This window comes from Symphalangus syndactylus, chromosome 7 (genome assembly GCF_028878055.3).
Source record: "Symphalangus syndactylus isolate Jambi chromosome 7, NHGRI_mSymSyn1-v2.1_pri, whole genome shotgun sequence".
NCBI classification, from domain to species: domain Eukaryota; kingdom Metazoa; phylum Chordata; class Mammalia; order Primates; family Hylobatidae; genus Symphalangus; species Symphalangus syndactylus.
The window spans coordinates 35,269,132-35,291,172 of record NC_072429.2 but is presented as its reverse complement, the minus strand read 5'-3'; the positions used below and the strand labels follow the sequence as shown (position 1 = coordinate 35,291,172).

At 46.2% G+C, this 22,041-nt stretch overlaps 1 protein-coding gene across 3 annotated transcripts in view; it reads right to left on the bottom strand.

Annotated features, from left to right (window-relative positions):
• The window catches only part of FAT2 (FAT atypical cadherin 2), an 86,694-nt gene that overhangs the window by 49,919 nt on the left and 14,734 nt on the right, over positions 1 to 22,041 (bottom strand). For all 3 annotated transcript variants that reach the window (XM_055285570.2, XM_055285569.2, XM_055285568.2), the window contains exons 2-5: positions 10,529 to 13,807; positions 8,210 to 8,524; positions 2,481 to 2,539; positions 450 to 761 (exon numbers count right to left, since the gene is read on the bottom strand). In XM_055285570.2, the coding sequence (XP_055141545.1) occupies positions 450 to 761; positions 2,481 to 2,539; positions 8,210 to 8,524; positions 10,529 to 13,787 (3,945 nt within the window). In that variant the 5' untranslated portion in view covers positions 13,788 to 13,807. The remainder of the gene's footprint in view (positions 1 to 449; positions 762 to 2,480; positions 2,540 to 8,209; positions 8,525 to 10,528; positions 13,808 to 22,041) is intronic.

The following is a 22,041-nucleotide window of genomic DNA, read 5'->3' as shown; positions in this document are numbered from 1 at the left end:
GGGGTTGAATTCAGGCTGACTGATGTAAGCACCCATGCACTAGCTACCCGACATATTGGCTTCTCATAAGAAAGATGTTCTTATCTCCATTTTACAAATGATAAAACAAAGGTTAAATGACTTGTCCAAGGTCACACAGGTGTAAAATGGCAGTACTAGGGTTGGAACCCAGGCTTATTGATTGCAAAGCCCCTGTTACTCTCACTAAATCCTTCTCTCTAAGAATAGAGGGGATTTCCCAGGCAAAGACCTTATTGCCCTCAAAGAGAAGGACCCAGAATTTGATCCTTTGGCTGAAGCTGGGACTCCCAGTTTCTCTGGGAGAAGGCCAGGAAGGAGAGTACCATTTCCCTTATGCTGGCGGGCTGTCTCCCTCCTCCTGAATTCTCAAAGAAGGCCACTAACCAGCATGCCACTCCTGCCTCCGTGGCTTCCTTCTGTCTGCTCACCGTTAGGATGTTGTACTCTCCAGCTGTAAAAGTGCTGCTGGATGACACCACACCTGTGACTGGGTCGATACTGAAGGCCTCCTCATCGCTGTCCTCGATACTGTAGGTGACTCTGCCATTAAGACCCTCATCCAGGTCTGAAGCCACCAGTCTGTACACAGGCCCAGGGGACACAGGGCTCAGCCTCTCTGGAAGGCGGACATTGAAGAGCTTGTGGGAGAATACAGGTGGATTGTCATTGACGTCCAAGATGCCTACCACCACCCTGGAGGTGGACTTCAGTGAGGGTTCCCCATTGTCCAGCACAGTCACCTGGGAGCAGAATTGAGCATAAGCACCTGAACTGACAATTGCAAATTAGTGACTATGCTTTGCCACCCACCACAGCCCTACCACCACTTTTAACAACCTGGAAATAGTAGTCAGTTTATTCTTTGGTATAAGCTTGTACTTTTTATTATCATAACTTCACCTACTTGGAACTCAGCTCTCTGGCAACTTTGCCTCTGGGAAAGCCAGTGAGAACAGAGAAAGGAAGCAGAAAGAACTGGAAGAAGACAGAGTCAGAGTCTCTACACAAAAGCTGGTGCTGTTTATGTGGGACAACCCCTGGGCCATTTCTCAGAGGCTACCTACTTTTCACTTGCTTGTGTTCCTCATAATCTTAGCTCTCTGGTTTCCTTAAGCTGCTCAAGATCAGAGAAAACAAATGAGAAAATGTTTATGAGGGAATGAGTGGTACTTTCTGAGTCAGACACGTGGCCTGATGCATGCAATGAAATCCAGAGTGAGAAAAGGCCCCAAAACCATTTCAGAACCAGTAGCTATTTAACGCAGGGGCAAATAATCACATGCATCAATAGCCCCAAGGGCATCACATCAGACAGAACACTTCCACCTGGAATGGTTTCGAATTTTAAAAAACACTTTGGTGTTTAAAGGTAAATATCTGTTACTGAACTGTGGAGAATGCTTTCAGTCCCTAGGAATTCTAGAAGGCCATTTAGCTACTTCTTACTAATAATATGTTTCTTCTTTTTTTTTTTTTTTTGAAACTGAGTCTCGCTCTATCGCCCAGGCTGGAGTGCAGTGGCACGATCTCAGCTCACTGCAACCTCCACCTCCCGGGTTCAAGTGCTTCTCCTGCCTCAGCCTCCCCAGTAGCTGGGATTACAAGCACCTGCCACCACACCTGGCTAATTTTTGTATTTTTAGTAGAGATGGGGTTTCATCATGTTGGCCAGGCTGGTCTTGAATTCCTAACCCCAAGTGATCTGCCCGCCTCAGCCTCCCAAAGTGCTGGGATTACAGGCATGAGCCACGGCACCTGACCAATAATACCTGTTTCTTACCAAAGGAAAAAGAATATGCAGAGCCTGGAAGTATCAAAGGCAAAAATTTGTTTCCTGCTGAGGAATATGTATTCCCCCCTCCTGATACTTTTAAAACTAGAAGAGATCATCAGTGAAAGACAGCTCAGTAGGGGAAATAGTTAATTTCCACCTGATCTCCTTCTCTTCTGATTTCATTCCCTCTAGGTCACTAACCAAAGCCTATCATTGGAATAGGCACCAGGAATGCCTATGCGATTTTAGAGGCATCCTAGAAAGAGCACAGATCTAGAAGGCAAAGGTCTGGTTTTCATCCTGGCTCTGCTACTGACCTAGTGTTTGACCAAGAATGATTCTGTCTCCCTGAGCCAGGAGGGATGGACTGGACTCGATAAGTACATACCACACATGTACTGCTCCCCTCTCCTTCACTCCCTGCAGGCATCACTAATCAATCAATGGTGCCTACCCAGCCTGGGCACAGTTTCAGACTCCTTCCCTTCTCCGTGCTGAGGAGCTAGCAAAGATCCAAGGATCATCCAGCAAGGTTCAGCTCACATATATCTTCCTCCCTGAACCCAGACCGTCCTCAGCCACAGTGCTAGACATGCACGTGGCTCCAAGGCCTAACGTGGCTCCACAAATCACCTTCTGTAGGAGGCATTCAAACCCAGTGGATGGATTCACCACCATTACTTACCTCCAGGATGTGTTCATCCTTGTTCTCTCTGTCCAGCTGCTGGGCTGTAGATAGGAGACCTGGGAGAGAGGTGATAGCGGAGAGACATGAGCAAAAGGCTTTCAGGGCCACTTTACTGAGGCAACTTCAAGAATTACATTCAAATCTCAGATAAGAATTCTTCTGATCTTTGAAGAACACGTAAAGATCATCCCCGACTTAGGATAGTTCAACTTAAATTTCCTACTTTATCATGGTGTGGAAGTGATACACATTCAGTACAAACCATACTTCAAGTACCCATACATTCTGTTTTTTACTTTCACTTCAGTATTCAAATACTGAAGCATTGAGTACAAATACTGAAATGTCGAAATATTTAATACTTTATTATAAAATAGGCTTTATGTGAGATGATTTTGCCCCCTGTAGGCTAATGCAAGTGTTCTGAGCGCATACGAGGTAGGCAAGGCTAAGCTATGATGTTCTGTAGGTTTGGTGTTTAAACACAGTTTAGTCTTACAGCATTTTCAACTTATGATGGATCTATTGGAATATGACCTCACTGTAGGCTGAGGAGCATCAGAACACTAAGGGGAAATGAAACTCGGGGGAAAGGAAGGGGGAAGTGAGGAGCTGGGAGAGAACAGCAGAGATAATGTGTCAGGTGAAGTTCCCAGCTACTTCCTGCTTTCTCTATTAGGCAGGGGTGATACATCAAAACTTCAGCAATCGGCCCACCACGAGCAGCCTCCCCAGTCAGGATGGTTGCCAGCTGGAAGCAACCAGTAGGGTTACTGGTGCACAAGGGTCAATGTCAGCACTGCTGTGATGCAGTTTTGGTTCCTTGTCACTAAAATCTATGGAACATGTTTGCATCTGGATGTCTTCTGCTCATCATTCATTCCCTCTTCTTTTAATAAACAAACCCCAGTTCTCCTGACGGGAAACCAGGAGAATTAGGTTCTAATTAGGAATTAAAACCGTTCCTAGTTTTAGTCCTTCATTATCTGGGGTGAGGCTGACCCACCTGGGGAGAAGTTTATAGTCCAAGGATAGCCAGTCAGCGCAGACTATCCCCCTGGCCCTTGCAACTGGCTCTGCAATAGACAAGGGACCAGTCTGTCTGATGAGAATCCATTCTGGGACTTTTGCAAGAGCTCTAGAAAGAGACTTTTTCTGCTGCTGTGCTGAGAGAACAGGAGGAAGCCTGACAGCAACAAGACGAGGGACTCCTGAGGCTAGACCCACTCAGAGAAAATGAGGCCAAGAGATAAGCAGAGGCAGCACCTTCATTACATTATTCCAATGCTGGCTACAGCTGTGCCTGCAGCCATATTATGTCTGGAATTTTCTGTAAAGTAAGAAAACAAATGTCTTTTACTGCCTCAGCTAATCTGCATTGGGTTTCTATCTTTACATCTGAAAAACTCCTGACAACCAATTCAATTCTGAGAATTCATATGTTGGGATAGGAATGGCTTACGGGTCATGGTGAGGCTGGGAAAGCATTCAGGGTCTTTGGGATTGGGAGGCCTCCAGGAAGGACGCTACCTCCTGCCTCAGCCTCTCCTTTCCCCTCCTATGGCCCTGCCAACCCCCAACTCCAGCCTCAGGTTCCTTACAGGGGACCCACTAATCCCCTCTGTGCCTCGCCTTGACTCCAGGAAGCTCCTGCTTATTTCTCCCAACCTTATTTCAACCCCAGCCTCTTCTGCAAAAGGAGTTGAATTGGCTGACCTTTAACATCTTTCTGGCTTAAGTTCTGAACTTCTCATCCCACTTTAAGGAATGTATTCTAAGGAAATCAGTGCATACATCTGGGAAGATGAGTTCACACGGTGTTCACCTGAGTCACATTTTAAAAAGCCAATAATTGGACACAATCCATATAAGGGAAGAGTTGTATACATTTTACATAAAAAGAAATCTTAAGCAACTATTCAAAATACATTCCGTAGATGGGGAAATGCTGCACACAATGTATTGTTGAGTAAAAAAGGCAGCTTGTCGCCTGGGCATGGTGGCTCACACCTGTAACCCCAGCACTTTGGGAGGCCAAAGCAGGCGGATCACCTGAGGTAAGGAGTTCAAGACCAGCCTGACCAATGTGGTGAAACTTTGTCTCTGCGAAAAATACAAAAAAATTAGCTGGATGTTGTGGCGTGTGCCTGTAGTCCCAGCTACTAGGGAGGCTGAGACAGGAGAATTGCTTGAACCCAGGAGGCAGAGGTTGCAGTGAGCCAAGATAGAAGGCTTACCTGCCCCTATTCTCATCCTCATCCTCCTCTCTGAAGTCAGTATCAGGGTTCCCAGGAAGTGCCTGAATAGAATGGGGACATAGCAGAACCACCTCCATAGGGCTGTGTGCATGTTCACTAAGGTGCATAGAAAACCCCTCTCAGCCTTCCTGGATAAGGTGGCGCTCAGTGGACTTCACTCTTACCATTTTTCTCTTCCAAACAAATGTTTCCCCAACACCCTATCTCAGATCCATATATGACCCTTCATCTTCCCACATCCAACAGTTTTCTGACTGTTGTTGATTCCACCTCTGATAGATTCCTGATCTTTAACTCCTCTTATCCTGAGTCACCACAATCTAGGTCTTGCCCCAGCTGCCTTTCCATCTTCATCTTCCTCTTCTTCCCTCCTGCAGCATCAAAGAACCAATCCTTTTGGAACTCTCACATGCACAGGCATTCAGCTAAGCTCTTTCTATAGCTCTGCATATTAACTCATTTAATCCTCACAACAGCCCAGGTGGTCTCTGTTATAATCTCCATTTCGCTGGTGAGAAAACTCAAGCATAGAGCAGGTAACTCACTTTCCCAAGATCTCATTATTTATAAGTGGTGGAACTGAGATAAACCTTGAGAAAGTCCATCTACTTGCATGTCTTCAACAAGATCAGGGTCTTCCTCCCTCTCAGATAGCACCTGTGTCATCATCCTCGCCCATTTGCTTTCCCAGACTGCTGCCTCTCAAAATCCTCCCACCCTCCAGCTCAGCATAACCACCCCTGTTCCGTGAAGCCCTTGCAGATCCACCACCCAGAGCAGCTTCCTCCTTCTTCTGAGTGGCCAGGGCACTGTATCTACACATATTTTACAATGTTATGCCCTTTCAAACTGGTTCTATCGTGTTTATATCCAAATCTTCATGCTCCTAATGGACTGAATTTCTCAAGACCTGAAACTGTGTTTTATTTATCTTCATATAACTCCACGGCACATTGTTTAGAAGCCTAGTAAGGTCAGACACATTTAAACATTTGCTGAGTATGTGAATGAATCTTGGGCTTAACAAAACATTGTGGATGCTGGCAGAGACTCATTCATCCATTTAGCAATTATTTGGTGAGCTCCTACTGTGTGACAGGTACTGAAGAAATTATGGTGGCACCAACAGTTCGGGTCCCTTTTCTCAGGGAACTTTGAAGTCTAGTGAGGGACACAGATGATTAATGGGATAATCACACAAGTGAATATAACGTCCTGTAGGATAAACGTCGCAAAAAGGAGTAGGTGGTGCTGGAAAGCGTGTTAGGGTATCAGGAAAAACTTCTCTAAGGAAAGAACAGCTAGGTTGGAATCTGAAAGAAGAGCGGGAATTAACCAGACAAAAGGATTGAAGAGTCGCCTGTTAGAGAGAATGGCACATGCGAAGTCCTGCGTGGAGGGGTCCGGACTGAGGCAGGCCATGTGACTGGAACATGGGGAGGGGCAGCAGGAGAGGGGCGAGATGAGGCCAGAGAGGTCAGAAAGGACAGACCAGGCATGACTTTGTAGGACACAGCAGAATCTTTTTTTTTTTTTTTTTTTTTTCTGAGACAGGCTCTTGTTCTGTCACCCAGTCTGGAGACCAGTGATGTGATCATGGCTCACTGCAGCCTCAACCTCCCAGGCTCTGCAGCCTCAACCTCCCAGGCTCAAGCCATCTTGCTACCTCAGCCTCTTGAGTAGCTGGGACTTCAGGTGCACACCATCACACCAGGCTAATTTTTGTATGTTTTGTACAGATGGGATTTCGCCATGTTGCCCAGGCAGCTCTTGAACTCCTGGGCTCAAGCGATCCTCCTGCCTCGGCCTCCACAAGTGCTGGGATCACAGGTGTGAGCCACTGTGTCTGGCTTACTGACTTTATCTTAAGGGCACAGGGAAGCCATACAAGGCATCCAAGTAGGGAAGTGGGACAGAGTAATGGTGGTGATGAGAAAGGTGGGCTGGGGGCACATTGGTGATTTGTTCTACTTTTGAAAATGTTCATGCTTATAAAGATTTCTTCCTTTCAACTGCAGGAAGGCTAAGAACATCTCTGCCCTCTAGGGCATTTTGCCAGACCTGCTGTCAGGGAACTGTTGATAGTAAACAGAACAATGATTTGGAAGAAGCTGAGAAGTTAATGCCTTAGGTGAGAGATCTCTTCCCACTCCTGAAGAGGGAGGGACAGGGTAGGCCCAGGTAGAGAGCCAGCTTCAGCCTGTTTTCCAGGAGAAAAGCATCCTCCTCCTAGAACTACTCCACACCCTGAGGTCAAAGGTTAACAGGAAAGGTTGGCAATAAATGTTACCAGGCAAATAGGCACTTATATCTCACCCACCCCTCTGTCTGCTCCAGGACTCCCAGCGTCATCCTCCTCTTGGTTACCTTTTGTCTTAAGAATAAAGGGACTGCATTCTTCCTTTCCTCCAATCTCACCAGGTTCCATCCTTCTCCGACAAGAGTAAATTATTGGAGACGGAAAACAGGATGTTGGGTTCAGTGGGGAATATGTCAGCCTTCTTTACAATCGGATTGTTGTTCATCCCCCAAGAGGAAGATGAGGCTTTAAGAAGTGTCTGCAGCAACCGGACCCAGCTCTCACACTGCGGCACCAAGGAAAGCCAGGCAGGTGGTGTCAATGAGGGACGCAGGCTGGGAATAACACAACAGGGGATGGCAGGACCTGCAGGGACCAGAGCATCTGTGCCAGGTCTACAAAGGGAGCGGCTGTTGGCTCTGGACCACTGTGGCCCAGAGGGACTGTGAAGACAGGGTGCCCCGACCCTCCCATTTTTAAAGAACAACCAGAAATCTGGCACGTTTTGTGGAATTTTCTAATTTTATGTGTTGGCTGCAACTTAAAAATAATTGTTTAAAGTTTAAGCAAATCAAACAAAACACCTCTATGGGCAATGTCTGACTCACTGTTGCCAGCTTCCAACGTCTGGATTTCTCCCAGCCATCCACCATCCTTGTCCCAGAAGGCTTTGGGCAGGTGCTCCTGAGATGGTTGACAACATAAGTGGATTCACATTGCCAACACTCTGGGCGGGGTTGAAATCAGTCTGGAACTAGGGTTAAGGGATTCAACCTGTGGCTCATGACTCAGGAGAGAGTCAGATTGGGACCACTTGGAGGTCTGAACTAGTCTCAGGTTGACCAATGGGCAACCTGCTTGGTTTCCTTGAGCCCCAAGGAAAGAAACGTGAAGACAGATCCTTTTCATTTTCACACAGAGATGGACTTTGTAGAACAGCATTGTCAAATGTTAGTACACATTTGAAACACATCAGAATCCCCTGCATATCTTGTGAAAACACGGATTGCTGGGCCTCACCCTCAAAATTTTGATTCAGTGGGTTTAGGGTGGGGCTGGAGAATTTGAATTTCCAAGTTCACAGTAATGCTGATGGTGCTGATTTGGGCCCACAATTTGAGAACCACCATTGTAGAGATCCCTGTTCACCCAGCTTTTTGGATCCTTACCTGTAACAGGGTGAATCATAAAGAATCCCATGTGGTTCCCACTGGTGATGTTGAAGGTCAGCTTCCCTTTGGAGCTGGAGTCTGGGTCCCAGGCATCCAGTTGAAGCACAGAGGTGCCCACGGGAGCATCCTCCTGGATGGAGGGGTAGAACACAGCTTGGGACATCTGGGGTGGGTTGTCATTGGCATCCGTAACCTCAATGTAGACTTCAGTTACAGAAGAGAGGGGCACAGAACCTCTGTCCACTGCTAATACCGTCAACCAGTAGTAAGATGCAAATTCTCGGTCCAGGGGTGCCAGAGTCTGAATCATTCCTGGGGACAGTAAGTCAGCAAACCCAAAATGCTTTAGAGCTCAAAGTGGCTTTAGAAATCACCCTTACCCACCATTCCCCAAACTGCACTGTGGAAAGGATATTGATAAGTAGATTTTCTATGAAAAGAAGGAACTGCTTCTACCAATATAATGTGGGAGGTGCTGAGTTGAACACAGGGGAATTAATATCCTTATTCTAGAACCTCTCAGAGCCTTCCTCTGCTAAAATGGACCCATGCCTTTAGCAGGTGAGCATATTTAGGGTTTTCAGAAGACAGTGGTAGTTTATCTACTTTCTCTTGACTACTTAAACCCAAGTTCCATTGATCTATTTCACATTCTGTAAGTGAGGTTTTCTTATATTTGTCCTTAAACTGTTTCCTTCACACTTTATGTCCTGGTAGATAATCAATTTCAGGGTTAGGAATTTGATGAATAAATTGCCATTCCCTTCTCCATCATTTTCATGATTTTAAGGGGCTGAGCTTCATTTTTTAGTTCATTCCCTCCACAAATTGCTTACGATGGGCTAGCACTGTTCTAGAAGTTGAGGGTCCAAGAACGAGTAAAAGAAGCTTACACCTCAAGCTCTCTTGGATCATGCTGTACTGACAGGGCCTGTGTGAGAGGGCGTGGCCCATGCTCACAGCCATTGCATGACAGAGACAACCGCTGGGGAAACTGAGGCTCAGAGAGGGAGCATGACTTGACCAAGATCATGTAGCAAGTATGTGGAAGAACTGGGTCTGGGATTGACTCTCAATCTAATGCTCTTTCTAATTAAACAGCTTAATTAGATTAAGCTGTTTTCTTTCAGTGGCTGGCGTTAAGAGACAAAAGTTGCTGAAAGCCAACATTGAGAACAAGTTATTACAACTTGGTTTTGGTGGAAATAAATCCCCTACCAAATTGCAAACTCCTTGAAGGCAGTGATCTGCCTTTATTCACCTTGGATCTCTCCCAGGTACCTATCTTAGGGCCTTACCAGTAGTGGGCACTCAAACAGTGCTGACTCACACTTACTTTCCTTGAAACTTAAAAAAAGGAACGTGGTTGTGTCACCTTTTTGGAGAGCAATTTGGAAATACTTATTAACACAGAAAATGCACATTATCCTATGACCTAGAAACTTCATTTTTAAGAATTTTTCGGCCGGGCATGGTGGCTCATGCCTGTAGTCCTAGCACTTTGGGAGGCCAAGACGGGTGGATCACCTGAGGTCAGGAGGTTGAGACCAGCCTGGCTGGCCAACAAGGCAAAAGTCGTCTCTACTAAAAATACAAAAGTTAGCCGGGCATGGTGGTGGGTGCCTGTAATTCCAGCTAGTTTCGGGAGCCTAAGGCAGGAGAATCGCTTGAACTCGGGGGACGGAGGTTGCAATGAGCCGAGATCGAACCACCTCACTCCAGCCCGGGTGACAGAGCAAGACTCCATCTCAAAAAAAGAAAAGAATTTTTTTCTGTAGAGACTCAGGCATGTAAGTAAAAGTATATAAATAAGAATATTACACCTATATGGTAGAATAATATGTGGCAAATTAAAACAAATGAACTGACAAAATGTCTTGATGTTATATGACATGAAAAAAGTAAATTTTAGAATAGTGTCTATTATACTGTATTTTCATAATAATAAAATGAACAATATATGATATATAAGATACAAAGAAAGAAACTTTAGAAGATTATAGACCAAATTGTTAATAAAGATTATATCTGGGGTGATGGAACATGGGGGAGCATTCATTTTTAAATTTTATATAAAAAATTTATAATCAGATGTATTACTTTTATAAACAGAATATGCAATATATGTGCATATATGTGTATGTGTATATGCACATATATAGACATATATTCCCAGTAAAAACAAATTAAAAATAAAATACACAAGAAAAAGAATCCCTATTTATTGCCTTTCATTTCAGCCTGCAGGCTGACTTCTTTTTCCTTCAGCCCATCTACCCCAGGCCCTGGCACCCCATCCTACCCCACCCCCAGTACCTGTGTCTTGGTTGATGCTGAAGGCTGCGAGTCCAGTGCCAGCACGCAGGAAGTACTGGAGCTCCCCATCCAAGCCACTGTCATCGTCCTGGGCAGCCACTACCATCACCTGAGTTCCCGAGGGGCTGTTCTCCTGCACCTGGCCCTGGTGCACGAAGGAGGCAAAGTGGGGAGGGTGGAGATTCTCATTCACATCCAGGACAATCACTTCCACGTGGCAGAGAGTCCTGCGGGCTAGGGGCCTCCCACTATCACTGGCCCACAGGCTCAGATTGTACCCAGCTCGCCTCTCAAAGTCCAGCTCTCTCTCCAGAATGAGCGCCCCTGTCATCAGGTCCACCCGGAAGGTCCCATGGGCGCCATCCATCAGAACAAAGCGCACTTCACCTGCAGGGCCCAGGTCGGGATCAGAGGCATCGAGAAACGTCAAGACAGTCCCAGGGGGCAGGTCCTCTGGGACCTTCAGCCTGTTGCGTTCTGTGATGCACTGGGGAGAGTTGTCGTTGACATCCTCCAATGTGATTATCAGGTCAGTGACAGAGAAGAGCTGGTGGCCCTTGCTGGGCTGATCCCTGGCCTCCACCTTGAGTATGTACCGAGGCTCTGATTCGCGGTCCAGGTGTCCTGTAACAACCAGTTCCCCAGTGAGAGGGTGGAGGGAGAACTTCTCTGTGGGGCTTAGCAGGGTGTAGCGAACCCTGCCATTGTCTTCTGAGTCAGCATCTTTGGTTGTCAGCTCTGCAATTGTGGTTCCAACTTCTGTGTCCTCCGAGATGGTTAACTGGTACCCACCAGGAGGAAATCTGGGTGCGTTGTCATTCCAGTCTTTCACATTCACTGTCAGCAGCTTCCAGGAGGACTTCTGGGGTGTGCCCAGGTCATATACTGTTACGTTGAGGATGTAGAAATTGGTGGCTTCATAGTCCAAGGGAGCAGCTACAGTGAGCAGCCCTGTCTCCAGCTCTATGTCAAAGCAGCCCTCCTCATTGCCATCTGCAATCACATAGACCAGTTTGCCATTAAAACCAGCATCGGGGTCGGTGGCTGCTAGGCGGGCCAAGGGGGTGTTGATAGGGACACTCTCAAGGACATCAATGGATTGGGGGAAGTGGTCCTCAAACTGCGGGGTGTAATGATTAATCTGATATGTGCTTAAAGAAGTGAATTCCTCATCACTGGACTCCTGGTTCTGAAGCCCAATAGAGTGGAGGATAGTCTTTGTGAATTGTGTCAATACCCCTGTTTTATCACATGTTACAGGAACTTCAAAATGAGGGTACTTCACCACAGTAATATTCAAAGTTGTGGGTGAGGCATAGTTTTTGCCATCTGAGGCTGTAATTTTCAGGGAATAACTGGTGGGTTGACCAGCAGTAAGATTGATAAAAGGGCGTTTGAGGGATATCACTCCGGAGAAATGATTTAGATCAAAATACCCTAGTTCATTGCCTGATACGATCTCGTATTTTAGGTTCTGAAGCTCATCCACATCTATGGCTGACATAGTTATTATCGATTTCCCTACTGGCCAGTCTTGGTGGATAGACCCTGTACAGTTGACTTCTTCAAACATAGGCTGGTTGTCATTCAAGTTCCTGAGCTGAAGAAAAATGGACACTTCCTTCTCCCGGCGAAAAGGGGATCCCCAGTCTGATGCTCTTACCCGGAAGGTATAAATTCTTTTCATGAGTTCATAGTCCATGGGTTTGGAGGTGGAGATGATCCCCAGGTAAGGGTCAATAGAAAATGGCAAAGCTTTTGGTCCAGCAATGGAATAGGTGACATATCCATTTTCCCCATGATCCCAGTCAGTGGCAGTCACAGCAAAAACACTGGTGCCTGGAGGGATGTTCTCATCCAAGGTGCCATCATAGGAAGACCTGTTGAAGAGGGGGGCATGGTTGTTGCAGTCCACAATGTTAATGACCACCGTGGTGCAGGCCTGGCCCGGTGAGGTTCTGATGTGTAGCTGATAGTGGGCTCTGTCGTGGAAGTCCATGAGCTTTGTGGTGGTGATCAACCCAGTTCGAGCATTAAGTTTAAATCCTACATTCTCTGAAGATGGCTTTAGAACATACTGCAGGCTGGGGAAGGCTGGGGTGACTCTCACCATCACCACGCGGCTGCCAGGAGGGGAAAACTCACTAAGCTGCACGCTATAAACAGCCTTCTCGAACTTGAGGGAAGACAATTTGGAAGGTGGTAGGTGAAACCCCCTGATCTGGGAATAAAAATAAGGGCCGCTCCCACTCCTGGCCTGGAGGCTGAGGTTGAACCCATGAAGGTACTCCATCCAGTTGATGTCTTTGACAGACACCAAACTGAACTCATTGCTCCGGGCATAAGACTTGATGGCTTTGAAGTGCTTTCCAGGGTCACCACCAACAACTTCCACTGACTCCACTTCAGCTCCTGAGCTATTTGCATCGACCAGTACAGTGGCATAGGTGGTACCATCATTGCCGTCTGGTGGAGTCAGCACCACCGAAGCAATGGCTGGGGGCTTCCTGAGGGCAGGCTCCACATGAACCACAAGTGCAGCCAGGCTGCCAAACCCATTGCCCTCAGAGATTTTCCGCATGCGGTCCACAGCTAGCACCTGGAGCTCATGCTTCCCTCGCCAGGTGACGTTAAGTTTCCCAGCCACAGTGACCACACCGCTGGTGGGATGGATGGCAAACATCTCTGACCTTGTGTTAAAGGCATAATAGAACTCAGCATTCTGGCCTAGATCAGCATCTGTGGCAGTCACCTTGCAGATGGGGCTCTTCAGGGGCATGTCCTCAGAGATGGTGACTCTGTACGAAGGTGGAGAGAAGAGAGGCTTCAGGTCATTCTGGTCCAGGATGTAGACCACCACGCGGGTCAAAGCTTCCAACTCCAAGGTCTTCTCTGTGGCTTGGATGATGAGGGTGTAGCTGTCTCGCACCTCTCTGTTCAGAAGAGCTGTGTTGCTGCTCTTTGTCCTTATTCTTAGGAAGCAGAAGTTGCCCACCACATACTCCTCAGTTTTAAATACATTGGCCACATCCCCAGAGATGATCCGGTACCTCACTGCCCACTGTGGCTCCACGAGGTAGATGCCCATTTTCTCGACGCTCTCCACATAGGTCTTGGGAGAAGAATTTTCATAGATGGTGGCATTGTAATGGGAGTGTGTGAAGTGCCAAGCAGAGGAGGAGAGAATACCTTCCAGAGGCTTCTCACAGGTCACACAATGGAGCAAGAATATGGCAAAACCCAGCAGCGCAATAGTCATGGTGGAAAACTCCCGAAACCCTGGGCAGAAAATAAAAGACAGGGCACAAGTTAGGAAAAAAAAAAATGGTTTCTACTGCTGTGGTTCTTAACTGGAGGTGATTTTGACCCTCAAGGGACACTTGGCAATGTCTGAAGATACTTTTGGCTGTCCCAGCTTGGGGGTGGTGGTGCTAATGGCATCTGGCAGGTAGAGGCTGGGGATACTGTTAAACAACCTACAATGCATAGGACAGTGCCTTTGTATGAGTCAGTTCTCACACTGAGAATAAAGACATACCTGAGACTGGGTAATTTATAAAGGAATGAGGTTTAATGGACTCACCGTTCCACATGACTGGGGAGGCCCCACAATCATGGCAGAAGGCAAAGGAAAAGCAAAGGCATATCTTACTTAGCAGCAGGCAAGAGAGCGTGGGCAGGGGAACTCCCCTTTATAAAACCATCAGATCTCATAAGACGTATTCACTATCACGAGAACAGCACAGGAAAAACACACCCCCATAATTCAATTACCTCCCACTGGATACCTCCCATGATACTGGGGGATTATGGGAGCTACAATTCAAGATGAGATTTGCGTGGGAACACAGCCAAACCGTATCAGCCCTGCAACAGAATTATCCAGCCCCAATGTCAATAGTGCCATGGTTGAGAAACCCCGTGGCTGAAGAATAGCAGACTAGTTCAAAATGCTCTCTCAAAGGCACTCAGCAGCTAGAACACAGTCCTCAACTCTTACTCTTTTTTCCCAAAAACTTTCTGTGACTCCTTGGGTGATGGTGAGATAGTACCAACTCTTAGCCAGGAACCAAGTTTAGCAATCTGGTTCTAAACTACTATTCTCTCTCTCCTTCCTATAAGGCCTTTCCACTAGGGCTGAGCTCTAGCCAAACTGAGCTGTTTCCACATATGCAGAGGCTGCAGGAAAGCAAAGTGACCAAGATCCCAGGCCTGGCATCAGGCTGCCTGGCTCTCAGCCCTGCCTCCGTCATTTGCTAGATAGGTGACTTTTAGAGCAAGTTATTTAACCTCAATGAGCCTTCATTTGACCTTCTGTAGAATAAGGATAAGGAAATCATCAATCTCATAGGATTGTTGTGAAAATTCAGTGAAATAATAAAGGTAAATGACTTATCAGAGTGCCTAGTTTATTGTCAGTTCTAATTTAATATCAGCCATTATTGATAATAGGAAACTAAGGTTCATAAAAGGAAGGGAGCTGCCCAGGGCCTTATAGCTAGTGGGAGCTCCTTGCACAGACCAGGGTTGCCTCCCCGCCCCAGTCCTATTTATACCTGTTTCACCACATGTCCCTTATAGACAGGGCATGACTGACTCATCTTATAACCTGGAACCTGAAAACTCCCAGGCTCCTGGAATGTCTGAGTTGAAATGGACATTAGAGATGATGGGGTTCTGTCCCTGCTTTTCATCATAGATGAGTATAGATGGGGAAATAGAGCCCCAAAGTCGAGATCAGTCAAGCTCCAGGTCACACAGTGTGTGGCCAGGTAAGAACTAGTCCCTGGGAGTTAGTTCTTGTTGAACTAATAATAAATAAATGCTTTGCCTCTCTTAGACCCTTGCTGTTTCCCACAGAGCCCATCCCTGAACTCCAGCCTGGGTGAAAATGTGAGACTCACCAGGGCCAAGGATGGGGCAAGGGGCAGGAGAAGCGGGGCAGGGTTTGGAAGGGCCATGTGTAGGGCTGGTGCACCAGGCTGATGCATGGCTTGCCCCTGGGAGCCTTGATTCCTAGGAGCTTCGTGGCTGCCAGCCAGATGTGCTGGAGCATTCTTGGATGAAACTGGCCAGACCTGATTTTCCAGTTGCCTTGCTCTTCAAAGCCAAGGAAGAGTTAAGCTTCCAAGGCAAAGGGGGAAGGAGAGGCTTGGAGCCGTGTCATGCCAGAGTCCTGTGTGAACTGGGCACAGGGTTCCCCAAGATCGTGCTGACAGCATCCCGAGGTAAGAGGCAAGAATAGAAAAGTCTGCCTAAATCGGGGTCTGAAGGCCCGTGACAGAAAATAATTTCAATATGTCCCACCCTTCAAGCTTCCCTACCACCTGCCTCCCGACTTGAGGTTCTGTTGGTGGTGCCCTAAGCTCAGGCACCTCAGAGAAGAGAGGGCAGGAAGGAGGCAGATTCTTCATTCGAGGTCTGAAAGCTAGTGGCAGAAAGAGCTGCTGTACATTTCCCACCCTGCCTGCCCCTTGCTGTCTCTCCATGCTTAGGGCTGCAGCCCATAGTGGGGCCAGCCCCAGGCAAAAGCCACACTCACCCTACCCCTGACCCAGCCCCCATAAGCAGAAGGGGACCCCTGAGTCATTTGGCCCCCAACCCCTGCAGGATGGCATTGCTTTTGAAGTTGAAACCCCAAGGGAAAATGAGTCCTCACCCCAGTCCCAGGTCCACTGGCTCCACAGCTCTATGAGGCCAGGGTGCAGGCAGCCTCCCAGCCCTGCCTGCCCTGCTGTGTGGAGAGCTTCCTGTTCACCAGGTCAGCACCCGTACTGGGCAGGCCCCAGCAAGATACTCTGCTCCATGGCTGCACTGGCACCTTGCAGCGCAGGCGCCGTTAAGATGAGCTGTAGGGAAGGGGAAGGGGAGGGGTCTCCCTGGAGGAGGATAAAATGCAGAGAGAATGCACCCTTGGATGGTGGCTTGGTGCCCATGGCCTGCCCAGGCTGTAGGACCTGCACACCTGGGGAGTAGTTTGCTGAGAGAGGAAACAGTGTCTGCACAGCTGTTTCCTGGCCCCAGGTTTAGATGAGTGAACAAGCTTGCAGGGCGCAGAGGCACGTTGGGCTCCTTGTACTACCTTCCTAGTTCACGACACCCAGGGACCACTATTTTAAAACATCTTGTGTAAACATACATCAATTCATATGACTTACCTGCTTAACATTTTCCAGTGGCTTCCCATAGCACTTAGATTAAAATAGAAACTCCTTGCCCTGGCCTAGAAGGCTCTGTACCACCTGGGCCCATGCTACTTCTCCAGTTCACAAGCTGCAGCCATGCAAAACCCGGACCTGCCTCGGGGCCTTTGCATTTACTGCCTCCCTTAAGATTCTCACATGAATAGTTCCTTCTTGTCATTCAGTTTTCAGCTTAAATGTCACCTCCTGAGCCCCTGTTTGGAGTAGGCTTCCAATTCCCCTCTTTATCACTTTGCCCTATTTTCTTCATGAAATATATCACTACCCAATATTTTCTTGTTTATTTGTTTAATGACTGTCTTCATGGACTCCACGAAGAGAGGAGCTCTGTGTATCTTATTCACAGATGAATTCCCTAGTGCCTAGAACAGTGCCTGGTATAGAACCAGGCTCAATCAATACTAGTTGAAAAATGGAAGAATCTAGACTTAGGAAACACAGTGACAGAATGAACACTGAAAGAGCCTTTCATGATCATTCCTTCCTTTTGGAAGCTGGAAAATAAAGTCCCAAAGAAAGAAAGAGACTTGCCCAAAGTCACAGGGTGAGAATTAGAGCCAGGTTCTTTCCTCCTGACTGTGCTTCTGGAAAGAGCTGTGGTCATTTACGAATCTGACTGTTTGATTTGAAATCACAGCTCTACCACTTGCTACCTGTTCAACCTTAGAAAGTTACTCAATATCCCTGAACCTCAGCTTTTTCATCTGTGAGAGAGGGCTATTAAGAGTACTGCATTCATATTCATAGGGTTTTATGGAGACTACATAAGATCATGCACGTTAATGTACTCAGCACAGTGCCTGGTATGTAGACAAAACTCAAGATATATTCGTTATTAGATTTTAATGCCAAGGCAGAATCAAAGCCTGGGCTGGGTTGAGGGTGGGGTCCGCTGAAGCCTCTGGAGAAGGTCCAGCCTGTGCCCCAACACAGCAGGAAGCCACTGGTCTCTGGTCGAGTCTAAGCTTGCTGGCCTAGCCACAGACTGTTTCGGGAAGCTGCGAGCAGGCGCTTGTCTGGGGTGGGGCCTCATGCTCCTTGGCTCCTCAGGCCCAGAAAGAGACCTGCATCTGAGTGAATGTGCACATTTACAAGAGGGCACACATGCATACTCAGTAGTCAATTTTTTGAATAATTGTGTGGGTACATTAGTTCTGTGTCTACCTGGCCATGAATGGGCCCTTTTAGGATATATGTATGAACCAACTCTGCCTCCATGTAACTCCTAGCCCCATTTCAAAGATGTGAAAGGCAGGAGAAGGTGGTTAACAACACACAGGCTCTGGCCGTGTGACCTTGGGCAAATGGCTTGCCTTCTCTGATCCTTAGTTTCCCTACTTCCTCAGATCATTTCAAGAATGAAAGTTAGTTAATGCACATAAGTGCTGAGCACAATACGTGATACAGTTTTCAACAAATATTACCCAGTAATACTACTTTTTAGCACCCGGCTTATACTATTAACTGTTGAGTTTGTGGATAATAAAAACTTTCAGGCCAGGTGCAGTGGCTCATGCCTGTGATCTCAGGACTTTGGGAGGCCAAGCAGGGTGGATCACAAGGTCGGGAGATGAGGACCATCCTGGCCAACATGGTGAAACTCCGTCTCTACTAAAAATACAAAAATTAGCCAGGCGCAGTGGCATGTGCCTATAATCCTAGCTACTTGGGAGGCTGAGGCAGGAGAATTGCTTGAACCAGGGAGTTGGAGGTTGCAGTGAGCCGAGATCGTGCCACTGCACTCCAGCCTGGCAACAGAGCAGGACTCCATCACAAAACAAAACAAAACAAAAAACACTTTCAGACAAATTATTCCATCATCCCTGATCTCTGCTTGTGCAGGCTGATTTTCTGCAGGTTAGTGCCATAGGGCTTTAAAGAGGCTGTGATTGAGTTCACCCTGTGTTTCAGCTCTCTACTCCAGCTTCTCAGGATCTTGATTCTGACATTCAGAAACCTGATTGTTGTAATACTCATGTCTTTATCCAACTCACTGATAAAAGTTTGAACGTGGAGGGCTCCTCATCACTGGGGGAATCCAAGCAGAATCAGGGTGGCCACCTGAGGAGCATATTCTACTGTAGGAGGATATTTGTCCTTGGGGGAGATAAGAAGCATTCGGAAGTCCCTTCCAACTCATACAGGCATAGTTCTTTGGCCTGTGCATGCCTATGGTCTCTATCAGACCCTAAACGAGCCCCCCAAAGGCAGCGAAGGGATTTCCTCTCTGTGGATCAGGGTTATACACCTGCCAATGCTTGTTTGAGAGTCAGTGTAATAAGTTGATCCCTGACCTGGGTTCTGGGAGGCTGAGACCTAAAGTCACTCATTCTCTGTCTGTTCTTGGTCAAGTAAGTCACCTAAGCCCCGTGGACCCTTTTTCTCGTCTGTAAATAATGTGTGTGCATATAGAGGGAAGGGCTGTAATGGACGGGTGATTCCAAACCCCTCTAATTGTCCTACCCCTCTGCCCCAGGTGTTCAGTGCTAAGACTGGCTCTTGTGGCTCTCAAGAAAGAATCCTTAACATATTCTGTTTATGAAAAACCTTAAAAAGGTGAGATAAATAAATTAAGAGGGACTGTGCTTTGAACCTGAATAAAAACTGTAAATGAAAGAATGGTGACATTCTAGGTACCTGCTAGTCAAGTCTTAGCCACTGAAATAATTTCTCTTCTTAGTAGTAGGGAGTCAGTCATTGATGATTTTTGAGAAGCAGAACCAGGACAGGGCTACATCACTGGGATGAATAATCTGACATTAGACCAAGAAAGGGATTTTCGCATTCAAGTCTCCCACTCTGGTGTGGATAGGGCTTGAACACCAGCTCTATTGGTTTAAGACAACTGGAATTCACTGAGGGTAGAGAGACTTAATTTACTTCCAAGAAACTTGGATGAACATGTGAGTCATTTGTTAGTTTGTAGGCAGCCACTGTCAGATTCTCATATAACAAAACAAATAACTGGATGTGGCCAGGAGAGGAGCCAGTGGCTTGAGCCATTGATGGGTCCTGTGACTTGAGAATGCCACAGAATCTCTCCTGGGCCTCAATTTGCCTGTCTATAAAATGGAGATAATAATAGCTCCTCCTACCTACTTCCCAGGACTGCAGGGAAAACCGATAATTTGACAGTGAAAGCACAGGGAGGAAAGATGCAGAGTAACACCTCATTAGAACAAATAATGGCGCAGTAAACAGCAGTCTGAAGTATCAGCTGGCAGAGAGGCCATCTTAGGGGGGTTGACTGTAAAAGTCAGGCCTGTCCTAGTCTGGAATTAGACATGACTACAAAGGAAATCCTTATTTAGGATGTGGATGAAAGAGAGCTGGGACACGAGGTCCCATTATTTATTAGTATTTTTTTATTATTGATGACAAAAATTATTCTGTCTTACATCTGTATGATAACCTATACATTTTCAAGTAAGCATTTGCATGTGTTATCTCACTTGGTCTTCGGGTAGAGTATGCAGTACTCGACAGAATTAAAAGTTAAGAAAGCGGGCTCTGGAATCAGACAGACCTGGTTTCAAATCCGAGCTCTCAGTTTGTCAACTGTGTGGCCCTGGGTAGTTATTTAACCTTGCTGATTTCAGCCAAAGGGAGAAGATAATGGTGCTTACCTCATGGAGTTGTTGAGAAGGCTGAATGAGTTAAAGTATGGCAAATATACTAGCACTGGAGCACACTCAGTACCAGTTAGTGATGTACCATCATCATCTGTACTATGACATTCATTACTCTGAATCTGTAACTGTGAAATTGAGTCTTGGATAATTTGAAGACTGTGCCCAGGTTCACTCATCTAGTAGGGTGATGGATGCAAGCACCGGCACAGAATAAGAATCCACATTCTAAGAGGAGAGACATCCCAGAGACCTGGAGTAGCTGGAGCTCACTCTAGAGCTGCACTTTCCAGCAGAACTTTCGGCAGTGATGAAGTGTTCTGTCTCTGTGCTGTCCAGGGTGGGAGCCACAAGCCATGCATGGCTGGCTATTGAGCACTTGAAATGCAGCTAGTACAATTGAGGAGTTGAGTTTTTCATTTCATCTTATTTTAATTAACTTAAATTTTAAAAGACACATGTGACTTGTGTCTACCACATTGGACAGCCCAGCTCTAAAGAGCACGGCATAGGAACCACAGGATTCACAAGATTCAGAGAAGAATGCCGGGTCCACTCATCTATAAGGCAGAGAGGGCATACCCAGGACCCAGGACTACACATACTATTAAAGCAGAATGAAAAGGGAGAATCTCTTAAGAAAAATTGAGATCTTAATATGTGGGCTAGAAAGATACGGAAGGGAAAAAGCTAAAATTCATGTATATTTAGCAGTATGGTGTAGGAACAAGGGGGTATTTTTAAAATGGTTGGCTTTTGGAATGCGTATGTCCTCAAATTATGTCTTAGAGGAGGATGGGAATGATCTGAGGGAGCAAACTGGGATATATTATCCGGAACAGTGGCCTCAACTATTAATGCATATTAGAATTACCAGGAGAACATTTAAAAACAGCTTTTCACTCACCCCTAGTTTAAATCAATTAAGTTATACTATAGGTTTTTGGGTTTTTAAACATCTTTTCAGGAATGAGGACTACTGTAGAAAGTTACTATAGTCAATAAATTATTGAGAATTTCCTTTTAAATTTGAAAATTGAATCAACAATAAATGTTTTAGTTTATTTTAAATACAAAAGAAAGAAAAACTTTTAGGTTGAAGAGTTTGGATATATAATAACACAGGTATGTCTCACTTAACGATGGTAATACATTCTGAGAAATATGTCATTATTTGAACCAGAATAAAAACTGTAAGTGAAAGAATGGTGACATTCTAGGTACCTGCTAGTCAAGTCTTAGCCACTGAAATAATTTCTCTCCTTAGTAGTAGGGAGAGAAATGGAACACACTCAGTACCAGTTAGTGATGTACCATCATCATCTGTACTATGACATTCATTACTCTGAATCTGTAACTGTGAAATTGAGGCTTGGATAATTTGAAGACTGTGACCATTCATGGTTTTTGAGAAGTTTGCGCAAGTTTGTTATGGTGCAAACATGGAGTGCACTTACACAAACCTAGATGGTGAAGCTTACTACACACCTAGGCTATGTGGTACAGCCTATTGCTCCTAGGATACAAACCTGTACAGTATCCTACTCTATTGAATACTGTAGGTGATTGTAACACAATGGTAAGTATTTGTGTATCTAAACATAGAAAAGGTACAGTAAAAGTATGGTATTAAAATTTTATGAGACCACTCTCATATATGCAGTCCCACACTGACCAAAAT